Source organism: Drosophila hydei, unplaced genomic scaffold (assembly GCF_003285905.1).
Source record: "Drosophila hydei strain 15085-1641.00,03,60 unplaced genomic scaffold, DhydRS2 tig00008144-arrow-arrow-pilon, whole genome shotgun sequence".
Classification (NCBI taxonomy): domain Eukaryota; kingdom Metazoa; phylum Arthropoda; class Insecta; order Diptera; family Drosophilidae; genus Drosophila; species Drosophila hydei.
This window is the reverse complement of record NW_022045849.1, coordinates 264,178-286,499: the sequence shown is the minus strand read 5'-3', so window position 1 is coordinate 286,499 and position 22,322 is coordinate 264,178. Positions and strand designations below refer to the sequence as shown.

The 22,322-nt window shown below is 40.3% G+C and overlaps 4 protein-coding genes across 4 annotated transcripts; 2 read left to right on the top strand and 2 right to left on the bottom strand.

The window, feature by feature from the left end:
* Positions 1-68: 68 nt before the first annotated feature.
* LOC111602629 (AP-2 complex subunit sigma) lies at positions 69-900 on the top strand. Its single transcript, XM_023319790.2, has 3 exons — positions 69-174; positions 236-385; positions 449-900. Exons 1-3 carry the CDS (start codon positions 172-174, stop codon positions 722-724), a joined length of 429 nt encoding a protein of 142 aa, XP_023175558.1. The 5' UTR covers positions 69-171; the 3' UTR covers positions 725-900.
* A 261-nt stretch (positions 901-1,161) lies between these two features.
* LOC111602608 (ras-related protein Rab-1A) lies at positions 1,162-3,641 on the top strand. The gene is made up of 5 exons (XM_023319768.1): positions 1,162-1,505; positions 2,770-2,890; positions 2,956-3,003; positions 3,062-3,289; positions 3,361-3,641. Exons 1-5 carry the CDS (start codon positions 1,483-1,485, stop codon positions 3,556-3,558), a joined length of 618 nt encoding a protein of 205 aa, XP_023175536.1. The 5' UTR covers positions 1,162-1,482; the 3' UTR covers positions 3,559-3,641.
* Positions 3,642-5,053: 1,412 nt separating this feature from the next.
* On the bottom strand, positions 5,054-6,064 carry LOC111602636 (neuromedin-U receptor 1-like). Its single transcript, XM_023319798.1, has one exon. It carries the CDS (start codon positions 6,062-6,064, stop codon positions 5,054-5,056), a length of 1,011 nt encoding a protein of 336 aa, XP_023175566.1.
* Positions 6,065-6,707: 643 nt separating this feature from the next.
* LOC111602610 (growth hormone secretagogue receptor type 1-like) lies at positions 6,708-11,253 on the bottom strand. The gene is made up of 4 exons (XM_023319769.2): positions 10,775-11,253; positions 10,109-10,271; positions 9,868-10,048; positions 6,708-8,099 (listed from the first exon to the last, which is right to left on the bottom strand). Exons 1-4 carry the CDS (start codon positions 10,862-10,864, stop codon positions 7,202-7,204), a joined length of 1,332 nt encoding a protein of 443 aa, XP_023175537.1. The 5' UTR covers positions 10,865-11,253; the 3' UTR covers positions 6,708-7,201.
* Positions 11,254-22,322: the final 11,069 nt, after the last annotated feature.

Below are 22,322 nucleotides of genomic sequence, written 5' to 3'. Positions count from 1 at the left end.
TATGCTGGTGTTAAGCAACACTGGTCGCAGACAACAGCTGTTCGTCAGCTGCTTCAGCCCTGGCAATTGTGATACATACTTGCTCATAATCAGTTTTTCGCTGCGTCCATAGCTGAAAATTGTAAATAGCAGAGTAGTTACTTAAGTAATTACCATTACACATACTTTAAAATGGTAAGCATAATATTTATATTAAATCTGAGTACGGATATTCAATCGTTTAACATCTGCGTAGATCCGATTTATACTCATACAAAATCGTGCAGGCAAAACTCGCCTGGCCAAGTGGTATATGAACTTTGATGACGACGAAAAACAAAAATTGATCGAAGAGGTGCACGCTGTTGTCACAGTGCGGGATGCTAAGCACACCAACTTTGTAGAGGTAATATTAATAGTATTTAAATAGATACTTCTGAAATTCTACTAACTGTGTATCCCTTTACAGTTTCGTAATTTCAAAATTGTGTACAGACGCTATGCGGGTCTTTACTTCTGCATTTGCGTGGACGTCAACGACAATAATCTGTGCTATCTGGAGGCCATACATAACTTTGTAGAGGTGTTGAACGAGTATTTCCATAATGTGTGCGAGCTGGATCTCGTATTTAATTTCTACAAGGTGTATAGTGTCGTTGATGAGATGTTTTTGGCTGGCGAGATACGCGAAACCTCACAGACAAAAGTGCTCAAACAGCTGCTAACATTAAACTCATTGGAATAGACAGTTTTCCACCCACTAAATGATGCATTCCCCATTGCCCGCTTATCGAATCTTCATAAAATATAATATAATGTACTATTTATCTACATGTGTTCTATATATTCAAGCAAAAAACACTCAAATGTTAAATAATTTTTGTTTAGAGTCCAATGATTTATAATAAGAGATTATATTCAGAAACAAGTATTAAAGAATATTCCAATCAGCTTTCCTGATAATTGCATTGCATATATATATATATATATATACATATCTATGTATATATATATATATATATATATATATATATATGTATATATATGTATATATATACGAACGGATGGACGGAAGCATTTAGATTTGCTGGTGGTTACCGCCCCCTACAAAGTGGAGGTTGCCGATAAGACTGACACATGCAGCCCTGGTTTTTTACGTTACTCAACACTAAACTGGCACATTTGACGACACTCTACCACACTAATGCCACTTCGTCATTTTTTCAGTCGCCATTGTTCTCGTTCTCGGCTGTCGAATTTGTTGGAAATTATCGAATTTCCTTTAAATTCGTTGCAATAAATACAAATAGAAGTTAGAAAAATAAACAATTTTGGAATACACAGTGCACAGTGCGCGTTATATCGCAACAAAAAGCCGCCAACCGAAATAAAATACACCCGTCAGACTCGCCAGTTAACCGAGCAGCTTAAGCGAAATTGAATATTTCGTTCGTGGCAAAAAATAATACAAATTTTAACAAAAAATCACCCGAAACTTAAAAAATGTCATCAATGAATCCAGAATAGTAAGTTAATTGCGCGTAATTGAGGTGTATTGATATGTACAATGAAAAACCTTGTACTAATCGCGTTCCATAACCAGCACTGGTCACCTTTTTTTTTCATTCTTTGGTCGTTTCTGCGACGTCATTTTTGCGACGTCCACGACGACTCTTTGGTAGTCGCCGCAGCCCCACACCCTTTAAACGAAGAATTTTACTGAATATTAATGGCATTACCTAAAACAACATGCGATTCAGAATTGAGATATAAACTATATATTTGGTACAAACATATAGAGCATACATATATGTAGATATTTGTGTTTTTAATAATAGTGACACAAGTGGAGAAAACCAAGTTTTCTGATTGTATTTTAGTTGTTGTTTCGAGTGGCTATGAATGTTGCTGACAACCAACCAGCCAGCCAGCCAGCCCGCAAGCCCTTGCCTTCGCCTCTGTCTCCCGCTGCCGCTGCCGCTGCCTCTGCCTCTGTGTCAGCTTTGGCTGCGCTGTTGATTTGTGGGGCGGATGAGTCACCTGCCTAGCGTCTCCAACCCCCTCCCTAGTGCTCACATTGTTGGTGTTTGACAGCTTTACGCTGCGCTGTTGTCGCGTTGTTGTTTTTATTATTCTCTGTCGCTGCTGTTGCTGTTGCTGCTGCTGCTACGTAATCAATTTCCCATCTATGTTTAGTGTTTTATGTTTTCTTTCGTTGCGATTGAACTTGAAATTCTCTAAATTCTCATGCGTAGTTGAGATAGCTTCCTTTATTTATTTTATCATTCATATTACATAGTTTGCCTCTACATTTTCAAAAGAGGACTTTAACAACAGTAAATGGATTTCTCTTTTTATTGCAGCATAAAATATTTTTTAAACCAGACAAACAACTTTTCAAATTTGAATTGAATGGAAATTGAACATTAAGAAAAATACTATATTCTAACAAAAAAACTTTAAAAATATATCAGAAAGCTTTATTTTATTAGTTAGTTATTATGTGCATATATATATATAAATATATATATACATATAGGCATAAAAATGAGTTGCGTTTGCCTCTTAGCAAAACAAAAACAATGATACAAGAATTACTTTCGCTTTATAGAGCTTTCACTGTAGATGCAGCTGCATTCGCGGTGAAGCGTGAAAGGAACATTTATAAAGATTAGTTGTCAAACAATGAATATTAAAAGGTTGTTTCAACTGTGTATATGCGATAAGATAAGCAATTATAATAGAGCTGTTGCGATATGATTAAAACGCACATTTTTTCTACTTCTGTAGCGATTACCTTTTCAAACTGCTGTTGATCGGCGACTCCGGCGTTGGAAAGTCCTGTCTGCTGCTCCGATTTGCCGATGACACATATACAGAGAGCTATATCAGCACAATTGGCGTGGACTTTGTAAGTCTCCCCACATTCATAATTAATCAAATATACAATGTGACTCAACCCGTTATTTCTTACAGAAAATTAGAACCATAGAATTGGACGGCAAAACGATTAAACTGCAAATTGTAAGTAAGCCAAAAAATGGAGAGAAGAAATCAAAGCTAAATCATAAATACTTTGTAGTGGGATACTGCTGGACAGGAGCGCTTCCGTACTATCACATCATCATACTATCGCGGCGCGCATGGCATCATTGTTGTTTACGATTGCACGGACCAGGAGTCCTTCAACAATGTAAAGCAATGGCTGGAGGAGATTGAGCGATATGCATGCGAAAATGTTAATAAGTTGTTGGTGGGCAATAAAAGTGATTTAACCACTAAGAAAGTTGTTGATCACACAACAGCTGCGGTACGAGTGAAAATAATCTACTGAAAGTTTGTAAGCCAAATTAATTATTCTACAATTTGTTACATTTGCAGGAGTACGCACATCAGTTAGGCATTCCATTCCTTGAAACTTCGGCTAAGAGCGCCACCAATGTGGAGCAGGCATTCATGACGATGGCTGCCGAGATTAAGAATCGCGTCGGTCCGCCGTCCAGCGCCACCGACAATGCAAGCAAAGTGAAAATCGACCAGGGGCGTCCAGTGGAGAACACCAGATCTGGTTGCTGCTGAATAACTCTGATTGTGAATCATTATTTTATTATACAATTAAACAAAATTTAAATATAATAAATTAAAACAAAACAAAACACGGCGAAAATAATAAACATGCAAATCATAATTATAACAAAACAAGGAATGGAATTATATAATAATAATAATGATGCGTATTGAAGAGTATAAAAACAAGCGGACCTTTCTATGATACGGCAGTTCACAATTTTCGCAATTAATCACACACTCAAACACACACACAGACACAAACAGGATATATACTGATATGTACTACCCTTAACCCTCTGACTATTATAATTTTGTTTCTATAGTTCTGTTCATAAGTAGTGCAAAAATACAAAAAATATTTACAACTGGTGTATTAATTAACTTAATCTAAATTTAAAGTAAACTTAAGAGTTACCACAGCAGCGCGAAACAATACCGATAGCGATGACGATAGCGATAGCGATACCGATACCGATTACTATTAAAACTTATATCCTTTAACGAATTATGAAAACAAACAAAAATAAAAAGCAAACAAAAACTGCGTTTCTTGTAGCCTAGACCCTATATGTAGTTATATGTAGTTACCAGCTATATCTAGTTACCATTTTCACATCATCTTAATTGTTCAGTCGCCAGTCTGTCATATTGTAATTATTATGTAAATCAAAAAATGAAAAACAATTCTAGAATTAACAACAACAAATTTGTGTGAAAGAGAATCGCGTAGGATTTGTTTAGGCAGATAAAAAAAAATATATATATATGTATACATAAATATATACATATATAGTTTAATATTTGATGATGATGACATTGATTATGAGAGACGTTTAATAAAAATTTCATGAACATAAGCCGTACCACATTTATGGTCGGATCTATGGTAATGCTTAAACATCTTTCTGTTCCATCTATGACTCGGTCGTAGACCGACTTCTGCAGGCATTGCGTAAGTAATTTACGGCCTTCAGTCCACACACATTATTATTTTAGTTTAAACATCTATCTGGATCGTAGGCTAACTTCTATATCCTTTGCCTAAGATCTTCAGCCCACGCATTCCTTATTCTTCTATTTTAATATTTAAACTTTTTGAAATATTCAGTCGATTCCGGAAAAAGACCTCTCGAATTTTTTTCAGTCGTATGAAGAACAATTAATTAATGTCATTGTTTGTAATAATTGGGTTGAGCGGAAAAATTGACTATTTTTGATTTTTGACTGACTGCAACTGAACTATTTTTCTTTAGATTTTTCTATGGCATGGTTTTATAAGTTTCCGAAATACTCCCACGATTCCGGAAAAAGAATCCTTAAACTTTGCTTAATTTAAGAGTGTTACAAAACAAAGACAGAATATTATTTTGATTTCCAAAACAAATCTTTTCTAGGCGTTTATTGACTTCTTCTGAGGTACTTCAGTCTTTACAAATAAAATTTCTTCTATAAACTATGACTATGGACTAATGTGCTTGAATTGAACTAAATACAATTAGTGAGCTCAGATTATGCTAGCGTTTCGCTCCTGCAGACAGGCAGTCGTAACTGTGGCAGCCGTGGTGCCAATTATGGCGGCTCCAAGGAGTCCTCGCTCCCTCTCTCGTTCACCAAGTCCTATGGAAGTGGAGAGGCTGTTGCTGCGCCAGGTGGAGGAAGTGTTGCGTTCAGTGCCCGACGACGTGGATATGGAGTTGATCAGAAAGGTTGCCTCACGGCGTAGCGTACGACGTACCCGTTGAGCTTGTCCCGCATTGAGCACAGTGGCACCTTCTCCCTCCCCCTCACCGTTAGCATCTTGGTCCTGGCGATGCGTAGTCTGCCTTTGAATACGTCCGGCCAAAGTGGGATAATGATAATAGCCATGATGATGATGATGATGATGCGATCGCTGTCCAAAGCAACTCAAAAGCAGACGCCAAAAGCCGCTGCGAAACTTGGACGACATCAAATTGTAGAGTATTGGATTCATGGCCGAGTTCAGATAGAGCATGAAGCGTGAGAAGTACAAAAGATTGTAATAGCCCGCAATACCCAGCTGCTGCATATCTTCTGCGCTGGCCGTGATCACCCACAGCGTAAAGGCGCGAAATGGCAGAAGGCAGACAAAGAAGCTAGAGACAACGGCCACCAGCATGAAGATCACCTGCTTACGATGTTTCCTCATTCCATTGCTCTGCTGATGGCTGCTGCCCTTTGAGCTGGACATCTGCTGCTGCTGTTGCTGATGTTGCTGCTGTTGGCTTAGCTGATGTTGCGGCGAGGTGGGTCTGTGGAACGCGCTATTTGGACGCAGCAACTTGTACGCGATAGCTGCATACAGCACCACCAATATGCCAAAGGGAAGAAAGAAGAAGAGTGTGATGGTGCCCACAAAGTAGACGATGGGCCAAAAGCCATCAGCGGCCGTGGTGCAGACGGGGGCATCGGTGCCATCGCCATACGGCTCCACGCTGTAGCTGGAGATGGCGATAATGGGACTGCAAGAATTATAATCATATATGTATGTATCCATGTGCCCATAAAGATGTCTGCAAACTTCGAGCATTCCAAAACAAAATCCATATCTAAAACTATGTATTATTTGCTCAAGTTGTCAGCATTCAATCCAATCAAATTATCAGAACGGAAACGGAAACGGAAACGTCTGCTCTACACTATATGCATATTCGTATATAACTTTCATATGTACAAGAAATGATGTGAAAACTTCAAACTTTAAAACTTTACAAAGTAAAAGGAAAACCCTACGTAAACAAATTAATTGAATGGCACTGTGAACGCTCCGTATAGATGATGAATAAACATAACTGAAGGATATGCATTTAATCATTGGACTATCTGAAGTATTCGAATTTTATACTATTTACAAGCTCTATGTTAATAATTGAAATAATGGAATTATGGTTTTGTGAAAAGATAAGGCTGTGTGTTAATATAGCTTTCACTGCACTTGCATAAACGTACTATTTACAATTAATTGACCAGATTCTAATTAACAAAAACATATACATTGGACCACGCTTTGCATATGATTAAACAAATGTCTCCAGTTGTAATACAAAAGTGTTTATTTACTTACAAATTGGGCGCCTCTACTATACAAGGTAAGTACGTATATATATATTTATATAAATAATATAAATAGTTATGCGTGTGTGTATGCATGCGAACTGTGCATTGCTGAATTTCATTTGTGCCGCAAAGTAGGCAACACTATTTTTCCTACTTTGGGATGGACCCAAACAACGAATTGCAGAGAAAAGCGTCAAAGTAGAAGTGAAACTATGTATTTCAATACAACTAAATCATGTTGATCCGGCGTGCTGATGGGCACGCAAAGCGCATATAAAGCCATTTCCACTGCCATGTAGTTAATGGCGCTGCCACGCCCCCGCCCTCGTCTCAATCTCAATAGTTCCTGGTCTGTTTTGGCTGTCGCTGCTGTTATTTATCTTTGGCACATTCATTCGAGTTTAATAGCCCGAAAAATTGATTGTTTTTTGCGTGTGTGCGGAAATATGTGAAATGAAAGAAGCTGCCAGGATTTGTGCTCGGGTCCTGTCAACGTATTCAATGGCATCGATTATGGGCGTGGCATGCTAGCTAAGTGAAGCGTAAGTGTAAACGGGTTACAGACTATTTTTCATGCCTACACAGCTGCTCGAGCTGCTGCTCCTGCTGCTCCTTTGTTTCCTTCTACTGCTACTGTTGATGATGCTGCTGCTACTGCTGCTTTGCCTGCATCCTCATCGAAACTGATTTGCGGCTTTGGGCGTCGCTTGCTACGCAACGTGGAATGCTGAAGCATGGCCATGGCCTCCAGCTCGTTGCCACAAGGCAAGTGCAGCTCAATTTTTAAGCGCGTTCGACTAATCTCCTCACTGCTGCGTCGATTCGAGCTACGCGACAAGATGCTCGAGTTTGTGGCAGCCGTTGCATTCGAGGAGTTCGTATTGGTGCCCAAGCCCGTGGATTGTTGGCCACGGGATTCACTTGCATTGCCTTCCCTGCTTCCCAGAGTGAGCAGCTGCCAGAGCATTTGCCCCACATCGTGGCAAAGCCGAGCGAAGCCTTTACGAAACTTGGTGGACATCAGATTGTACAGTATGGGATTCATGGCCGAGTTGAGATAGAGCATGATGCGGCAAAAGTAGAGTAAACTGTAGTAACGAACCAAGCCCATCTCGTGCAACGTCTGATCCGTACTTAATATGATCCAGAGCGTGAACAGTCGAAAGGGCAGCAGGCAGATAAAAAAAGAGAGCACCACTGCGCCCAGCATGAGCACCACCTGCTTACGCGCCTTTAGACTCAGCTCCGGCTTGGTGGGTCGAGCACGCAGCATGGCGCCCTGGTTGGAGATAAGGTTCCGTGCAATGATGCCATATAGTACAATTAGCATGAGGAACGGCAGCACGAAGAACACAGATATGGTCATCAGAAAGAAACCGACGGTCGATACGCCAATCGCTTGTGTCAGGCAAACGGGCACCGATGATCCATCAATATACTCAACCAGCTTGTACTCAGCCACCCAAAGTATGGGGCTATAAGAGAGAGAGAGTAAGATATTTGGAGAGAGACAGAGAGAGAAATCACGTTGAAGGGATTGAATCAGTCTAACTAACTGTATACTAGAGACATGGAAACAGAGAGATAGGTAGAGAGAGATATGGAAATGGAAGTGGATGTGGATATAGGTATTACTATAAGAAAGATATAGAGAAGAGTAGTCCATACTCTAGCAGATTAAAAGAAGAGAGAGAGAGAAGAAGCAAGACAGAGAATCTGCGAGGAGGAGAGAAATAATGTGAATTGCATTGACAAACAAAAAACAGTCTTACAATATGTGCTATATGCGGGGAAATCGTGATGGAGAAAGAGAAAGAGAAATAAACACAAACATGAGACAATGAGAGAGGAAAAACAAGTCAGATCAAACAACCACGACTGTAAGTCTAAAAAGATATAGATCAGACGTATACACAGAGAGACAGGATAGAGAGAGAAAGAGACAGAGCGAGACACACAGCGAGACAAGGAAAGAGAAAGAGAGACAGATAGTTAGATAGTGACAGCGAGATAGATCACGGCGTACACACAATGAAAGAGAGAGAGAGAGATTTACAAGCTGAGTGTCATAGACGTATTGCTAGACCAAGGCAACAGGCGGAGCCAACTGGAACGTGCCTGCGCTTCTCTATGCCTGTGTATATGGCCTGTGGATATATGGGCGTATTCGGACAGATTCTTAGTTAGGCTAATTAATGGGCGCTAGGCGCCGCCAACAGCCACGCCTACCACCTATCGCCCACACAGGCGCACGCTGGGCAGGATTTTTGAAATTAAAAAGGGTCGTTGACCGTCCTTTGGACGGTCGCAATAACAGAAAGTGTCAATGAAATGTAAATTCTTCAATGATAGCCCACATTTCCGGATGCTTATTAAAGATGACAGCGGGCAGATAATGACAGCCGGACAGAGCACAATGGACCAGCCAGAAGCTGAGGGAGGCTGTAGAAAAAATCATGCAGAACCCAAAACCAAGCTCAGAGGATGTGTAATGAATGAGAATAAAGCAGAAAGGAAAGTCGTGTATGCGGGGCAAGACGTAACACTAACTGCCAATGTTTAGCATGTAAATGGAGAAGTCAATGTTAAACAAAGACCAGAAGCAAACACCAACAGTAGAAAGTAGTTTAATTCGGCACACCGAATAATGAATACCCTACCGTCTTTGCTCTTAGCTGAGTTAGTCTGAAAAGTACCCGACCTTTACGCGACAAATTGAAGATTGAAATTGATGAAATTGAGATAATTTCAATTTAAGTATATTATATATAATAGGTAATTTATTGAAACTATTTACAAGGATTATATTCAATTTTTGAAATACAGGCATAGTCTTTGTACATATATTCAAATACAATGTTTATATAGCTACACATTTCGTGACTCAAAATGAAAATACCCAGTGCAATGCCATAAAAGGACAGAGGAAACGGGCAAATGGAAAACAAAACACAATACATTAAAAATGGCCGCGATTGACACTTATAATTAATGAGTAAATGGAACTTAATGCCTGACTGCATAGATACAGCGCACAGAAATGGGAAATGAGAGCGGAAATGGAATTAGCTTTAGTATTGCCAATAATACAAGTATACTATATAAATGGGTTAAGTACAGCATGCGACAGAAAATGTTACGAATACCAAATTCAATATATCCAATAATAATCATAAAATGTGAGAGCTCATAAGCGAGCAGTTCAAAATACAAGATAGAGAAAGGTGCAGTGTTTAGACTTACCTCGTAAAGAGCGCAGCTATGCCCCAAGCTAGGACACAGATGAGAATCGCACGGGCTTTGGTGCATACGTATCCGGCCTTCAGTGGCTCACAGATGGCATAGTATCTCTCGAAGGATATGGCCAGAATGGTTAAAACGCTAGCATGGGCCACAGTCAGCTCCACAAAGGGCACAGCTTTGCCTGCAGACCAAGGGAATTAGAATAATATCGAAAAAAGTAGTAAATTTGAGTGGAGCCTACACATCTCGTGCCCCAGTACCCAGGTCTCTGGGCGTGTGTTCACCTCGACGAGGACAGTGGGCGTGCAGACGAGCAGCACCAGCAAATCGGCAATGCTCAAATTGGTTAGGAAAATGTTTGTGGAATTGCGCATATCTTTCGTCTTCACTATAACAATGGGCACCTGCAAAGGGAAACTAGTTAGTCAGGTTACTCATCTGTCAGTCAGCTAGTAGTCTGGCAGTCTGTTGATCAGTCACTAAATCTATCAGTTAATCAGTATATTTGTGAATCAATCTGTCAATCAATCAGAGCAACATTCAGTCATTCACTCAATCAGTCAGTCAAGCAAGAAATCAATCAATCATCACTTCGGCATTCAATCAGCCAGCAAATCAGATAGCCAGCCAACCAGTTAGTAGTCCATCAGCAAGTCGATTAGTCCGTTAATCAGTCAGTTAGTAAGCCCGTCGATTAGTCAATCAGTAACAGAGTTAAATAACCAGTGAATCAGTCAGTTAGACAGTAAAGCAAACAGTCAATCCAACTTCACATTGTTAGTTCATTAATTAGTCAGTCAATCAGTAAGTCAATCAGTCCGTCAATCAGTCAGTCACTCAGTCAGCCAGTTAGTCACTTAACCCGTCAATTATTCAGTTAGTCAATCAGTCAATCCATCAAGCTCACCATCACATTCCCGATGACGCCCAGCAGCATTATGATTATGCAGAAGAACATGGCGGTTGTGCGTATATACGACGGAATCTGTGGCAGCATCTGCTCAGCATCCCCTTCGGCGAACGCATCATCGGCGCTTGCATTGCCCTTGTAGCTGGAGTTGTTGTTAATGTTGTAATTGTTGTTGTTATTGCTGTTGCTGTTACTGCCGATGATGTGGTAGGCTGAAATACTATTAGTTGTGTTGTACGCGCCATGGTCGCCACGAGCAGCGCTACGGGATAACCCAGCGTGCTGCGCCGTCGTCCTTGTTGCAGCAGCATTTTGAGGTGTTTCAGTTGTTGTTGTTGTTGTTGCTGTTGTCGATGTCGTCGTTACTGCTACTGTTGTTGTTATTGGTAACAGAAGTAGCAGCAGTATCAGCCGCGGCTGCTGCCTGCGCCTGGCCACAGCTTGTGAGGCAGCAGCGACGCCGAGGCAGCCGCTTAACAATGTCGTCGTCCTGCGTCAAGGGCGTCCAATATTAGCTGAAATTTTCGACTTTTCTTTACATTTTGTTGCGAAAGTTTAGCAAATAAAGCTAAAGTTACAACAAAGAAGTTTACCATGCGAAAATTATATATGTACTTGAGATTAGAGGACTTCAAGGAACAGTAAGAAAAAGCTAGTTTTTTTCATGGTATTAACATCGTCGGGCTTTACCGTTTACGCAACGCCCCGCTGTTTGATTCGGCTTAGGGTCAGGCGAGTCAGGCACGTATCCTTCGAGCTATGCCACTTAAATATGCGTTAATGAAATTAAGAGTTCGTTAAATTTACGATGTCCGCTCCAGTTGCAGCTCCTCTACTCTCCTTCCGCCCGTTCTCCTGCATCGTTGCCCCGCGGCGACATTAAACAAATCAATCAGTGGGGCTTTGTGGTTGTTTCCGTCGCCAACAGCAGAAGCAGCCGCAGCAGCCAGCAGCAGCAGCCAATTGGATTATGTCCTGTGGTAGCAAAAGTGTCTGGGATTAGCATTTAAGTAGCCTATGGCAGCCTCTTACAACTAACCGGACATAGACCCGGCCAACTAACTAACGATAATGAGTGGAAAGTTCATTAGGCCCTGCCATTTACATAACATTAAAACATCCGGCCAATGCGATTAACACTACCCCCTGCCTCCCCTCCTTCGCTCCCCTCACATATACTCGATGTTTGTCTTTGACTAGGTTTTAATTGCCTGGAGGGTTGCCAGGTCTGCGTATGGGTGGCAATTTGACGTTGCTTTCAAAATATTTAGTTAAATATTTAGTTACAATACATTTAGTTATATATATTATTATTTTATACTGATTTATCTATTTTTATATATTTGCAGCTAAAACTATTCTATTTTGTCTACTGTTCAAGGAGATGACAGCCCTGGCCGCAATCTCCACTCTTGGCTAACTGGCGATTATCACTAGACCCTGCCACATCAGTCCAAATGGCTTTATTAAATCCCCATTTTTGCGCAAGTCTCTAAGATGCTTAATTGTATTACACACACACAAACAAGCAACGACACACAATACACTGTGAACAGGACAGTAGCCGGGACTTCCGTTTGCTTGTGTCTGCTCTATGCAGCGCTGTTTTGATTAATTTGATAAATTCATTATGTGCACACCATATTGGTTATGTTCCGGCCCCCGCACTCGTTGCCCCTTGCGAAGCAGATTCTGATACGGATGCTGTTTCGCATGTCCTGTTGGCCAAGCTGTGTTGTCCTGTCATGCGTTGTCCGGAGTCTGGGTTCAATGTACCCAAATGACATAACAAGGCAGTTTGTGCCCCATTTGGGTTAAAAATGCGACTTTAACGATGCTGACAATGGCCATCAGGCGGGCAGAGGACCCGGCACAGGAGTTGCTCCAAGAGTGAGTCAGTGCAGGACAATGAAGCCAAATTGGCCAAAGGACAAAGAATACTCGAGGCTTGTTGACATTTTATTCTCGCATAATTGTTTTTAAAACTTTCTCGAGCAGAAAGACAAATGAAGCGCTCAGAAGTTCTCAGTTTAGTTCTCTCTGTGTGTGTGTGCATATTTAGGTGTATGTGTGTGAGGGCTATCAATATTGGAAATCATAAATACTGAAAAGCAAACGTGGTACTCTGCTTGGACTCAATTACAGTAAAACTTTCATGGAGAACACAGCTGCCAGAGAGTTACGACTAAGGGTGTAGCGGAGGAAAGGAGCAAAAAGTTGCAGCTAGGGATGGCAGAGTGACAATTATAAACAAGACTTAATATAACAACTATTCATTAAGTGAAGTATCCCTTTTCTTATTTAAATTATCTTGAAATCCAAGTTCTTAGATTGATCGATCAGGAATATATTGAATATCAAGTCAGGTATATACCTTTTAAGAATTCTTGTAGTGTTCAGAGTACTGGAAAACTGAAGAATAACAATAGAGAAATATTTGATAGTTTTAACAAGTTTTGTTTTCGATTTCATTCAGCAAACCACTCCGAACCCTTTACATGTTCTTGTTTGGCTTCACTTTTCGTGTTATCGGTTTGGTATCATTCGTGGCATGCGTCACGCTTCCATCTCTAGTGCCAAAAAATTCGACCACAAATACATGGATTGAACGGCGTGCATGTAAATCTCAAACGGTTTATGGTTACGACCAAATCCCCACTGCTTACATGCGGAGCGTGTTGATGTCGAGTCGAGTGCGAATAGCTGCGGCACTTTGATGGATAACTTGTGGCCTACTGCCCAAGAACAGGTTAGGGGTGGCTACTAACACACACGCACTCATACATACACCCCAAGAATTTGGTATAATTTAGCAGAGATTTGAATAAGGTTCAAAGCTGTTGATGATAATGGGAATTGAGCGCTTTTGGCCCTTTATTTGATAGTCTATAGCGTATAGTATATGCCACACTGCGAAGCATGTGTGTGGATGTGTGCTGAGTGTGTTGTATATGTAACGCTTTTTATGGTATTTAAGATTGAAGGCAATTTATAGCTGACACCCTAATAAAATTAACATTGAAATGACAATTTGAGGCAGCAATAAGCATCAGCAGCAGCAGCAACAGCAACAGCAACAGCAAGTGTGCACATACACACACACAATAAGATATATACTGTATAAATAAACGCATATATAATCAATTTATCGTTCAATAATGGCTCGAGTTAGTGGGCCACTTGGCAGGCACTTTGACAAATCGCAGAGTTGGCTTAAAAAGTAAAACAAGCAAGTGAAGGTATCTGCGGTCTGATGAAGATTGAATACCCTGCCGCACATTAAACACATTTGTTGGGCTACGACAAAAAATGAAGCTATTTATCATAAGGTAGCTGAAAGCATGTTATGTCAAAGAAAGCTAACTCTGTTGCTCAGAAAACAAATTCAACTGGTCGAATTGTTTTTGAGAAGTTCGTGGGACACCTCAAGCAGATTTCTAGAGTTAGAGATAAATAATTATATATAGTTCTTGAAGCGACAACCCTAAGTGAAACGTGAGCTGAATCAATTTGTTGCAGCTGTGGCTTATGAAAGAATCAATTTCAGGGTGTTGACATCTGACATCTGGAAGAAACTTAAACTGGCTCCCGTCCAGACTGGCAGGTTGTAAAAAATGAATTCACTTTGAATAAAAAATCGACAATTGAAACGAAAACGAATCTAAATTGGAGCTTTGAATCGGTTTGATAAACTTTCAGCTTGTTTTAAATTATATATTTCAACATTTACTTAAAACAAACAAATTGTTAATGCCCACTACAACAGTAACAAAATAATGCAAGTAATAATATAAAATTAAAGCTGGAAGAAAGTTAATTTTAAGCACTGGGTGAAGCCGTGACTTTAATGAGTCGCAGGCAACTGGCCTGTTCCCTTAGTTCCACTTCCTGCTGCCATCTTTAGCTTATTCCTTATTCGATTCTGACACCCTCGATTTTGCGGCTTTATTTTGTTGTTGTTGTTGATGATGTTGATGTTGTGGGGTGGAGTACGCTAAATAAATTGAAATGACTTCGTAATTGTATTTGTGACTCGAGCTAAATTAATCTAGCTAGTTGGAATGCCAGGACAGCGCTCGTGTGGAACCAACAAAGGATACCCAAAGCACTCCTCGACAAAGCGCCGTTAAAACCTAAAGCTTCTTTTTCAATTGGAGCAACCGAGTGGTTGCGGTGCCTCCCAGTGTTGCCCGTGGCTGATGGGCTAGAAAATTGCTTTCAGAAAAAACCCTTAAATTGACATATCCCTGGAACAGATCCTGGTAATTGTCCGTTGAATAGCAATTAGTTGAAACTATTTCCGATATTTGTTGTGGTGCGCGTTTCCCGGAGTTTGCGCCCCTTGGTCCCACGCCTCAATACTGGGCTATTGATTGAGTTTGATTAATTATTTATAGTGAGGGAAAAGTATTTCTAAGTGAGCTATATATATACATTTTTTTATAATTTTACTGCGCTATTTTCATTGTATTTTCATGTCTTAAATTCCAGCTGAGCTCCTGGGGAGGCATCCCTTGCAACTGGCTGAGAATGTTTGCTCTCAGCTGCTGCCACTTGCGCTTATTTATGTGAATTTTCTGTCCAGCCTGAGATGCTGCCTGCATCCAGGCCAGCATCATCTAAACCATCTAACCCATCTAACTCGTCTCTGTTTGCCCGTTAAAGTAACATTTACAGCGAGTGTTTGGGTGTTTGTTCAACTCTCAAACAATGCCATTGTTATATAGTATACCTAAACGAGGTGAGGTCGAGATATATTGGAAAATATTTACTCGAAGGAATAGATATATTTCAATGTATCCATGAACTCTTTAAAAATCTTTAAAGTTGGTTAAATACAAATAGGTAAATTAATAGAAAGCAAATGAAACTTTACAGTTTAGTTAAGCCAATAAATTTTAAGTCATTTACAATTTAAGTTCTACTGAAACTTTCCGAACTCTTTGAGTACACCTCACATAGCAAAACCCACATACAAGAGCAAGGCATTCCATAGATCTTCATATATGTACATACATGTGATTGTATTTGGTCGTACAACTAATGTGCTTAGCCTTTCTCTCTCTGTATTTCTCTTTCTATTCTTGGTCTTCGTCTTTCTTTATCGGGGAGCGACAATTCGTTTGGCAGCGTTTTTAACGCGAAAGTTCACTTAAAGTTGCGCATACGCCGCGGCTGCCACGCCATGTGAAGCTGCATGAAATGGTATCCTTTTGCTTGTGGCCATGTCGCATTGTCAGTATTTAACGTGGCTTGGTATTGATAAGGCATTGGCCTCACGTCTGCCCCCGCAGGCAGGCATTTTATCGCAACCAAGTGAGTGGGCAATGGGAGCGGTGGCGAGGGCCTGTTGAAAGATGCGACCATTGCTGCGGGCCGGGAAACTCGGCAGCTGCTGTCGCTGTCTGCAAACTGTTTGTTTATTTGTTAGCTATGAGAATTCATACAGTCACCCCCACACACACAGATAGAGGACCGTATAGCATAGATAGCACTCGCTATTGTTTTACGATTGCGTGGAAATTGAAAACAGCACCAAAAACAAAAGCGGGAGAAAAAGTCAACATCAGTTATGGGCGCTGGGCTCGTAACACTCGACGCTAAAGACACTTTAATTGCTTCGATTTGTATATACATGTAAGTGTGTGTGTTAATATGTATCAGCCTGTCTGCTGGCATATGTATGTGCATAACTAATGTGGCGTTCACATTCGGCTGACCTTCAAAGTTATCGAATTTTACGCCAACAGTCGCAGCCACGGCAGCAGCAACAGCACAAACGGCAGGGCAGGTCGCAATCTGCGCCTGATCCGCAGGCATGTGGGAAATGCAATAAGCTGACTTCTTATCCGCATCCATATTTATACCCTCTACAGATTATGGCTTATTAACGGGGCACATTGAATTGAATGTCCAGTGGAGTGTTTCGACCTAGTGCTTAACTTTGCCACTTACTTTCTAGGCATATCCCAAAGTATAAACCGCTCAAAAATATATTCAGCTTACAGACTTTTTCACATCCTTATTTATTAGGAAATTATGTTCAAATTATATTAAAATTATAGTAAGTATATATCTTACAGATATATCTAAGAAAAGGATATTTTGAATTTTTTACTATTTCCAATGTTGCTGGTAGTCAAAGTCTGTCAACTGAAAACATAGCCAGAATGTTTTCTTTGCTGTTAGCGTCTTTGACAGGAGGAATGCAGTTGAGTTCTTAAGCAGTAAAAGTTGCTCCTCGACTTCTTTGTCATTTCCGGCGCGTACAAATTGAAAAATGGCGCTGGCCGCACTTCCGTTCGCATTATTGAGTAGCGCGTCGTTAACTTAAGGCTGCAAGCAACCGACTTCCCTCTCCTCTTTTACTCAACAACAAGCGCAACCGCAGTCACAACCGCCAGTAGCAGCATTCGAGAGGTGGAGAGTGGGGAAAGAGCTCTGCACTTGCTTGACATTCCATTTAATTTGTCACCGCAAAGGACGACAAGTACACGCCCATAAAGTGCTCGTGGGGAGGCGTGGTCAGCAGCAACAGCAGCGGCAGCAGCAGTAGCTGCTGTTGATAATTCACAACGATAACAACAACCACTAAAGTGGCTTCACTAGGGGGCGTGGCACTTATGACTTACTTAGCCCCACTTGACACCAAAATTGACAAAGTGTGAATTTGAGTGCAGTGCGAGATTCAAAGCTGCAAATTATATTGAGCTGCTGTCACGCACACGCATACATACACAGAAGAGCTAAAGACACAGACAATTTGTTGGTGTTGGTTCGTAATTGTTGCCTTTTATTGGCTGCAATTTAATGAGCTGCCTGGCTGCATAGTTCGTAGCCACTTTCACTTTTGGGCATTGCCAAAAGTGAAAAAAGAAAAGAAAATCGTTTTACGAGGTCACTGAACCAACCGGAGCAACACCCCCGTAGCCCTCATAAGGCCCCTTAAACCTCATAAAGCCCCTTCTCCCTCTCCTGCTGTGGTATATGCAAAAAATAACATGTAAGAATGTTCTCGAATGTAGTCAACTGCGTAATACTCGCTCACGTTGCTAAAGCATATAAAGATTTTTGCAGAATAGAATATTTTTAAGCCCGCTCTGATTTCTAGATGGGGCATACATAGTTAAAGCATATAAATTTTCAAAGAAAATATCCCGTAGTGACCTTTAGAAAAGGCTCCGTTTAATTAGACTAGTCCATTAGCTACATAAATTCCTCTCTTTAACAGTAGAAATACACTCGATTTGAGGTCTATAGTGTCAGGACACAGACATGACAAAAGCCCCGCATGCCCGCAGTTACACTTTTGGACGAGTATCGAGAACGAACATTGTAATTGTCCGCAGGATATGAGTGCAAATGAACGTGTATTTCGTTTCTGGCCACCACCATTTTTATGGCACCCATGAAAATTGTATTATTTATTGTGGCATAAAAATATTTATCAGTAAATTAAACACTTTGCCCATCCAACGCCAAATGTTTGACAAACTTCGCAACAGGCTGAAGCGTGAGTATCCAGACTGCTTCATAAAACTTTAAGATGCGTTCACTAATCCCACAGGCTATATTTAAGCTACAATCACAACGTCAACCTCATAAAGTTGGGCAGTTAGTGTCCAGTTCGTTCAGACTGCAATACACTTTCTCGAAATATCGTAATTTGTGCATAAAAATGTGAAAAGCAACAAAACAAAAAATATTTAAATTGATGTCTTGAGCGTTTTGTGTCAATATCGATATCAAAGCTCATGAATCTAAATAGATATATTAAGGATATGCCTTGATAAGTAAATTTATAGATACCATCTATAAGGGTCACTCCATTCATAAATATCTAAATACTCATAGTATGTATTCCATCAAAGCTATTAAGGGTATTCCATAGAATTATAACTAAATATGTGCTTTCCATTATATTTATTGAAAACAACCTATCTATCAATGCCTACATTAATTCAATAATGTTTAATAAAGTCCAAGAAAATGTAACTCCGGAAATTAATAAGGGTATGCCTGCTTCGGCTTCGACTTCGGTTCCGGCTTATAACAAAAATATATTATATTATTTTGTTTCGGGCATGTTCTTCCTGGTTTTTATGTTACTTTTGTTTATTTTGTTAGCAATGCAAAAATAAAAACCAGAAAAACGCGTTAATATGCTGTCGAAAAAAGGAAATTGTATTTTTAACAAAAAAAAACATCAAAATTATTACGAGCTGTCGTGGGGTGGCAGGTGGGAGTGAAGGGGCCTCTGCTTTATAAATTAAACTGGCATCTGTTTGCAATTAGAATTGCAAATGCCTCTCAGCTTGGGCTCAGCTGTTGAGTAGAGGGAGGGAACTGAACGGCGCGAGGCGTATGTTAGAAATAACCACAGTGAAAATCAGCAGTAGGGGTAGTCAGCAGGTAGGGTCATCCTAGCCGAGGCCGTCGCAACACAGCCAAGAAGGGAAACGGAAGCTGGCGCCAAAGTGCCGCACAAGTGGTTGAGAGGAGGATCTCAAGTATTGCGAAGGCTGCACATTTTTTACTTTCGTATGCCCTGTGTACCTGGACAAAGGGTATATGTTGTTGTGCAGAGTCAAAGTCAGCTAACATATATTAGAGATTTATATATGGTCTTCTACGAGTTTTGAGGAATATCTATTTGATATTAATATTCTAGTCATAAGATGTTATGCAATTGTACAGGGTATTTCTTAGTCAAAGCTTTGCAAATTTTCTAATTTCAATGCGCTCAGAAACAATTTGGAAGTAATGAGGAAGAAAGTTGTTACTTAGCTTGTGCCTCATTTGTCAGCGAGTGCTCAGAGCTGAGATGAGCTAAAGACAAAAAGATGCTGGGAGACAAGCTGCGACGAGCTGAGCTGTGGGAACTGGGGATTATATCCCAAATGGCTCTAACAAATAACCATGCATAAATTTTATAAGCCTGGCGTGAAAAAACAGTTTCGAGTGTTTACTTTTAGATATTTGTTTATGGATTTGTTTGCTATTGCATTTACACACATTTTCACAGGATGGATAAAAAGGTTTAACATATTCTTGGTATTTGTGTAGGTTAAAGTAAGCTGTACATACAGACGACTGTTTAAGCAAATGAGAATCGATCGATATTTAGTAGGGAATCGGTTAGCCTAGGGAAGTATTGCCTACGGCTAAGGCTTAAAAATATTATTAAGCTTATATAAATTAAATTATATTTTGGTATGTTTTACGTATAACCATATATATTGGGAATATTTCTTCAGTCCATCTTTATTGGCTTAAGAATAATATATCTGATATCAGTAAAAGCACATTACTCTTAAAATATATTTGCTTCGAATTTGCTGTTCTATTTCTGCCTTGGGGTATTTCCACCCCATCTTTCACTTAACCCAAAATTAAACACAAAAACATACATATATATTTCAAGAAGAACGCCTCAAATGGGCGTTAACCAAAGGAATTTTCCATCGTTTGATGTCCTGTATGAAAATGCTTAATAATTTAGTGTTTATTCTGGTTTAGAGGCTATGTACTCTGTGCAGGTCCCCGCTGCCTGAAAAGTTTCTGATTGATTTTTGATGGCCAAAAACTTGAAGGCCTGAATTAATAAACATGGAGTATTCTGCTATAAATAGTAAATACCTGATTATATCTATCAGGTACAATAGCGTCTAATTGCATAGATTTTCTCTGTCAGTTTGCATACATAATGATGGTGGATATATACATACATATGCATATATATATAGAATAATTAGCTGAGTTGATTATTCCAATAAATTATTTCTGTAGATGAGCGTTTGCTGGCAACAGTTGGGCTGACAAATGTAATGGCTTTTCCTCTTTGCTCAAGCAGATTCCAGTTAATAAATCGGAAGCCATTTTTCAGGAGCCAGATCCTCGCACAAGAGCTCCGGCAGCTGCGATTCGTATGCGAATCGTGAGTCCCGTCACAAACTTAATAACTCATTTGTTGGCACTCAACTAGCTGCATTCAAATGGCCAATAAGAGCTATCATAATGGCTCAGACACACATGGCTAGAAGACATGCCCTCCCACCCACACACATATGCCGCAGTGCGCACTAAAAACTGTTGGCGCAAACATTTGACTTCTAATTAAGAACCAAAAGGCCAACAAAAGCAGCAACAAATAGGGCAAGAGCAGCAGCAGTGCCAGCAGAAGTTAAAGAAGCATAGAAGAGAAGAAGAGCAAGATGCAGAGGTGGCAAACACACAAATACCTTTACACACACAACCCAAGGCGGGAAGCACGGCGATGATTAAGTGCTCCACCTCGCATGGAGCAGAGCATTGAAAGAACTCAAGCAGAGCAGAGAGAGGGAGATCAAATGTGAATCAGAGATGAACAAATTTCGTGTTTTTCATCGAATTCGTGTTTGCATTTGTGTTGAGTAATACGAGAGGAGAAAAACAATTAATCTGTTAAGCTCTAGTTTAAAATATAGTTCGAGTTTCTTCATTCTAAATTCTAATTTCTGGTTTCTAGTCTCTCAGTTCTTCATCCTATAGTTACATTGTCAAGAGAGTATACAGAAAACGTATTTGATATTGTTCAGTTCTATAGATCGTATTCATGTTCGTGTCATGTCGTGTAAAACTACTTCCACACAGGGTCATCCCTAACACAGATTTAGGTGTGTGTGAGGTGTGCTTAGGGGAGTTGAGTTGGGAAGACCGCCCTACGACTTGGCCTTCATTCTGTATGCGCGTGCTAATCAAATTGGGTCTAGTCCGTGTCTGCGCCTTTGTCTACGCCAACAGCAAGCCACCGAGCGGGGTCGGGGTTGTGAGAGGGGTCGGGCGGGTCTTGTTTATCAGCCGTCTGCGCCTAATGTGTAAGTGTGCCAAAAGTGATTGCATAATTATGCAAATGCTCCCCCTTGGAGCACAATATACGTCTAATGAATTACTCACACACACAGGAGCTGATGGAGAGGGGCAAAAATGCCTCTGGAGAAATCCTTCGCTGGCGCCTCTGCCGATTCGAGTGTAAACAAAACGCCAAGTGGCAAATGCTACCGAGTAGATTATATAATAATTTGTTATTGCCTGCGGATTGCGCTCAATCGAATTAGAAACGAGCTGGACAATTAACACCCCCTACCCTTAGTCCACTCTTCGCCGTCTGCCTCACCCATTAAAGATCAATAATGCGCTGACAGTAAATTAGGCACGCGTTGGCTGTGAAAATTCAAAAGTTCTCCATGCGGCGGTTTTTTGTGTTTTTGTTTTAGTACTTTCCAAAGTTCCACGACTCGTCATCGAGGTACTCATAAAAGACGAAATTCGATCATTTTGTTGTTGTTTATTTAGCAACAGCTATTACGAAGGCAAGCGCCAAAAGTTCTATCGAAAAACTGAGCCATAAAAATATTTGGCACATCGCAAAAAAGTTCAACTAAATGCAAAGGTAAATAAATAAAATATTTTATAGAAAAACATGAAAGCGCCAAATGGAAAACCGACGATGGAATATTCTTACAAAAAAACTTTACATTTGGAATAATATGAAAAAGACTTCAAA